The sequence below is a fragment of the Helianthus annuus genome, chromosome 10 (assembly GCF_002127325.2).
Source record: "Helianthus annuus cultivar XRQ/B chromosome 10, HanXRQr2.0-SUNRISE, whole genome shotgun sequence".
Lineage (NCBI taxonomy): Eukaryota > Viridiplantae > Streptophyta > Magnoliopsida > Asterales > Asteraceae > Helianthus > Helianthus annuus.
Window position 1 is genome coordinate 171,528,592 of NC_035442.2, and position 6,000 is coordinate 171,534,591.

Below are 6,000 nucleotides of genomic sequence, written 5' to 3' on the forward strand. Positions count from 1 at the left end.
TGAGTGAGGTGTGGTCTTGGCTCTCCAAAGCTAGGAAGAAAGCCTTCATCCTTAAAATCGATTTTGAGAAGGCATATGATAATGTCAACTGGGACTTTTTGATAGATATGATGTTCCAAATGGGTTTTTCCTCGAAATGGTGCAAGTGGGTCAAAGGGGTTATATCTTCTGCTAAATCTTCCGTTTCGGTCAACGGCTCCCCCACATTTGAGTTCCAATGTCATAAAGGTTTAAGGCAAGGAGATCCTCTTTCCCCCTTCGTTTTTCTTATTGTCATGGAAGCTTTCTCTCGTATAGCGTCCACAACTTGTGATTCGGGGAGATTAAAAAGGATTAAACTCCCTAACGGGGGACCGGTGATCTCACACCTTCTTTACGCCGACGATGCCTTAATTATTGGGGAGTGGGAGGAAGAAAACATCCTTACGGTCGCCAGAATACTACGAGTGTTTTATGCGTGCTCAGGGTTGAAAATTAATATTCACAATCCAGCTTAATGGGAGTAGGGGTGGCAGAAGAGGACATTAATCGTATGGCGGCTAGAGTGGGTTGTTTGAAAGGGAGTTTCCCTTTTAAATATTTGGGTATCCATCTAGGTGCTAATATGAATCGAGTTGCTAATTGGGATCCTATTGTGTTGATCTTTAAGAATCGTCTTGCCTCTTGGAAAGCGAACTCCCTGTCGATCGGTGGTCGGTTGGTTCTTATTAAAGCAGTCTTAGAAGGTATTCCGATTTATTATTTTTCTATCTTTGAAGTGCCGGGTAGAGTTATTTGACAAATTGGAAGCTCTTATGGGGAACTTCCTTTGGGGAGGCTCGGAAGGTGCTAGAAAAACGCATTGGGTTGCGTGGGATAAAGTTACGACCCCAAAAAAGCTTGGCGGGCTCGGTATATGTAAGCTTAAAACGGTGAACGAGGCTCTCTTGGCGAAATGGGTATGGAGATATAGGGTGGAAGATGATAGGCTATGGAGAAGGGTAGTTTTGGCTTGTCACGGTAATAGTAGGAAGTGGAAGTTTTTTCGCTCTAAACCGGGGATGACGGGAGTATGGAAAAACATCACGAGATTGGAGTCTAAAGTGCTTCTTAAAGGCAAGCGTATTCATAACTACATTAAAGGGGTTGTGGGGAACGGACAAAGTATTCGGTTTTGGATCGACTGGTGGTATGGAGACACTCCTCTGATGGTTAAATGGCCGCTTTTATTCGCCTTAGAAAAACCAAAAGTTGTCGGGTTTCTGATCGGTTACCAGGTGAGATGACGTTTCTACATGGTGTTTTACAATTGGGTTCCAATTTACACAGTGTTTTATCCATTGCACCAAATCACACATGATGTTTTACCTCTAGACGTCAAAATTCAACATTGAGTTTTAACTTTAACATGGTTTTTTTACATCTGCGCGTCAATTTACACACGATGTTTTATATTGATGTCAATTTGTACATGGTGTTGTTCCAACATGAGTTTTTTAACATTTTACATATTGTGTTTTATTTATTCATCAATTACATATGGTGTTTTATCTTGGTGTCAATTTAATGCATGGTGTTTTACACTTGGATGTTAAATTACATATGCTGTTTTACAGAACTGAGGTTTTGATTTTTTTTAAGTATAACAATTCTATACTCATATTAAACATACAAAAAACGTCCGAATTCATGTTAGATTTTCTAATATAAAAAAACAAAGAATTGAATGGCAATTACAAGTTACAACATCGATGTGCATGATTCTTGTTTCTCATTCAATATTTACAACCCAAACGTATTTAATGATAATTACAATATCGATGTGCATGATTATATCGTGAGTTTGAAAGTTGGTGACAATGTACTGATGAATTTCTACAACACTGTATATAATCATGTTTTATATATATGAACGTTTTGGTTATCTTTTAGGTTTAAGCTAATAGCAAGCTCAAAGGGACATAAAAACGGGTTTAAAAATAATGCTATTGAGCTTATTTGTTACGCATCAAATTGTGATCAATAAAGAGAAGAAAAAAACACAAAAGAGAAGAAAGAAACACAGAGAAAGAGTTAAATTCTCAAATCATCAATGCCAATTCTATTCAATCTTGTGTTGAACTAGCGGCGAAGCTTGATATTTCCGACCGAGGGTGGAAGAAGTCATCGGACCTAAAAATTTATATAATACCGGGAGGCCGAAAACATATATACCCTAAAATTTCTACACGAAAATTACATATTCTCCACTACTGAGTAAAAAGTTCGGGGGGTCAGCCGCCCCCTCCCGCCCTAGTTATGCTTCGCCCCTATGTTGAAGTAGTAGAATAACAACTCACTATTACAAAGAACCCCTATTCTATTCAACAATTACATCTCAAGTCCCTATACTATTATGACCATAACATTATTCTTCATTTCCGTGATGATGCATGGGAAGTACGCGATATGATTTCTATTAAATTCACTTTTATTAATTCCACGTGTTCGAAATTTGCCCAAAAGTAACTTCAAATCCTTAAAACCTATTACACAACTTTATATAACTTTTTTTTCTTTTTTCAAAAGGTGGTATAGTTTGGCCTAATCATCATACCTGACCCGTTTTGACATATTACCCTACCTTACGTGTTTTGACCTGTTACCCAACCTGCCCGACATGTCCATTTTGCCCCACATGTACTAACCACTCTTTCTATTATTTGTTCTTTGCAAGTCGAGGAGAGCAAAAACTTCAGGGACAGGAACATGACATTGGTATTGGTTCCAAACAAAGCTGTTATACAAAAAGAAGCACCAAAGAAGATAGAAAAGACAACAGGAACAGAGACCCAAGTATCCGCAAGCGTATGAGCCACCTTCAATCTTATTTATTCCACAAAATTTTAACAGATTTTCAAAGTCGTGTATAGTTCTGATGACCTAAATCTATCTTTGTAGCAATAGTATAATTCTTGTTTATTTCAGCGTTTTCACTTAGCAATCATAACACGCCCATACGGTTTTCCCACAAGTTGTCGCGCTTTCTTTGTCTACCAATTCAAGGCTTTCCACATACGTATCCATCTCAAGTTTGTAACAATTAGGCCTATATTCGAAAAGTTTTGTAAGCAATCTTGTTTGAGGATTATAAACCTTTGACCCTCCGTAGAGTACCAGTAAGTCACTATTTGTGCCTTTATAGTATGCCAGTAAATCACCATTAGTGATGCGTTGGAAGGCTGCGGACCAATGAAATGCATCTCTTTTCAGTTCAAAAAGAAGAGACCAAGATTCAGTTTTACCATACTCTCCCATAACCCGAATCTTCCAAGAATCACCATCTTCCGAAGAAACCAGCGCTAGACAACCATTTATGGTTGTTAACTGTCTGACTATCCAATACTCCGGAAACAAAATGCGGCCAAAAACATGACTACTCACATTGAATGTCAATATGAATCGACTTGGGTGGGGATCCTCGGGGACTACCACCCAATGCAAAATTCCGTTGAAAAAATATGGCTTTGAAATCGACATATATAATAACCTATAAGATGGGGAAGGGACTTCACTCCAATACTCAGTTTTCAAGAAGTAAACAAATGTTTTATGTTCCTCAAAATCTATAGCCACAATCTTGTAATCATCAGTGATTGGATCGAAACCAAACCCTACTGCCATGCTAGATTTAAGAGGACTTATAAAAGGAGGACTTGGCACCCTTACCCTGCGCCAGATCGACAAGTTCCATAGACTAATATTATCATCATCATCATCACGCAGACACAGAATTCCATTACAAGAACCAACAACCGAAACTCGATTCCGCGACAACATAGTCATAAGTGAACAAGGGAACTCAACCTTCGGTATGCTGAGGTACCTGTTTCCTGGAATATGCAACGGCAACTGGTCGAACTGGTCTCCCGAGTGTAATGTATAGATGTCTTTGTAGTCATACTTTCCACCGGAAATTACACATCTGGATCTGATGAGGAGTTTCGGAGGGTTTTTAGAGCATCGAAGGCGGTAATTGCGGATGAATTCTGGGGTAGCAAGGCGAGAATGCCAGTATTTGGAGATTGATCTGAATCGGATGATGGATTTGGATGGTAGTCTTTCAAAGATATCAACCATCAAATCACTACAGACGTTAATGCCAGACATTATATATGTGCTGGCACTAAATCGCAAAGAAACTAAATGCAAATAAACGTTGATGAAGAAGACGATTTATTTTCTGTTTGAGGATCAAGAAAAAGAAGAATGAATGGGGCGTAGGTTGTAGATTGAATCGTTATATTATATAGAATACTCACGTAAACGATCACAAATAATTTAAGAATCATCTCCTTATTTAAAATTTAAAACAAACTGTATAAAAGATAAACATAAACTAATAGAATATTATATATTTAGAATAGAAGATATCCTTTTAATTAGTTTTTGAGTAAAGTGCTATTTGAGTCCTTGTGGTTTGTACAGTTTAACCATTTGAATTCAAAAATCAAAACTGTCTTGATTTGAGTCCCTGTGGTTTCTAATTTTAACCATTTGAATCTAAAAGTAAACAACATCCAAATCAGAAACATTTGTTTTTGGATTCAAATGGTTAAAATTAGAAACCACAGGGACTCAAATGGTTAAAATTAGAGACTACAGGGACTCAAATCAAGACAATTTTGGTTTTTGGATTCAAATGGTTAAACTGCACAAATCACAGGGACTCAGATAGGACTTTACTCTTAGTTTTTACTCTTCCTAAAATAGGAGATTTGTATTATTCATATAAATTATACCCTTATACAAATAGTAACTTGGGGTGTCTCAACCTTACTCGCATCCCTTCATTCAAAAGTAATCTAATCAGTCAAAGTACACACCGATTCAGATTTAGATTTAGATGTGCGTTTTACATTTAAGTCGACACCCACCATTTTTCCGGCGTTCCATCATATCCGTTCCCTTAAGCCAATATTTCACATTTATAGTTTCATCGTATCCATTCATAAGTAACCGCTATGCTGAAACAATACGTTGTTCCCCTTCTGAATAATTAATATAAACCGAACACTACGTCGTTCCGTCTTCTGGATGAATTCAGTATCAAATAACTGATTCCACCGATAACTTTCCATTCAAAACCGTCGTGACTCTCACACCGTAATGAACCGTTCACCAACCGTCGTGACGTCGTAACACCACAAATACCAACTTCGGCCACCATCGGCTAACTAACCGACATGACTACATAACTCACGCCATTCACTATGTATTCGTTACCATCGACCGTCATGATGACACAAATCACCCACGCCGTTCAAACGGTGTCTTACTTAACATTACTATTACTATATTATACAAAAAGCAACTAAAAGTTGCGTTTAAGATAAGTCGTAACCGTTCACATAAATGTGTGTGTGGGTGATTCATAATCGTTGCAACTTGCAACAACACCGCCACATAACAAAAGTGAAAGTAATAATGTCAAATCTCAATCTCAACAATTGCGTATCTTTTTTACTGATGCACCGCTTCATCAAATGTCAAAAAGTCGCATCCCTTCGATAAATTCCAACAATTATAATTACCATATGAACAATTGTAACTATTGAATTCATGAAGATTTGGCTAACCTAAATAATCATCATCATTGAAGCGATCTTCTGCATTTCTTCATCCTGCATATCAATCGGTACGTTTCTACAATTACATCTCAATCGTGAATCGGCAGTTTGTTTCATAACGAAACATTGTCTACACCGAAACCCTGATTTCAAACGAAGATTAAGACGACGACTTCAGATTTTGGTTCGTGCGATTTTGCTTCATTCGCTTTCGCTGTAGGCGATGACCGGATGATTTTGGTGTAGACGACGATTTCGATTTTGGTTCGTTCGATGTGAAAGACGTTCAACACCCCGATTTATTAAGGTTTTATGTGTTCGTTATTATTTTGATTATATGTTGCTTACCATTCAGATTTTGTTTGCTAATGATGAAAAAAATCGGGTGCAAATGGATGACTTTAACCAGTTC

The 6,000-nt window shown here is 37.6% G+C and overlaps 1 protein-coding gene and 1 pseudogene across 1 annotated transcript; one reads left to right on the forward strand and one right to left on the reverse strand.

Annotated features, from left to right (window-relative positions):
• The window catches only part of LOC110883383, a 28,010-nt pseudogene extending 26,093 nt beyond the window's left edge, over positions 1-1,917 (forward strand).
• Positions 1,918-2,955: 1,038 nt separating this feature from the next.
• Positions 2,956-4,128, reverse strand: LOC110886676 (F-box/kelch-repeat protein At3g23880). Its single transcript, XM_022134512.2, has one exon. The coding sequence runs from the start codon at positions 4,126-4,128 to the stop codon at positions 2,956-2,958; it is 1,173 nt and encodes a 390-aa protein (XP_021990204.1).
• Positions 4,129-6,000: the final 1,872 nt, after the last annotated feature.

Excerpts from the sequence above, each read along its gene's own strand:
- LOC110886676 (XM_022134512.2), bottom strand. The coding sequence starts at position 4,128 with ATGTCTGGCATTAACGTCTGTAGTGATTTGATGGTTGATATCTTTGAA.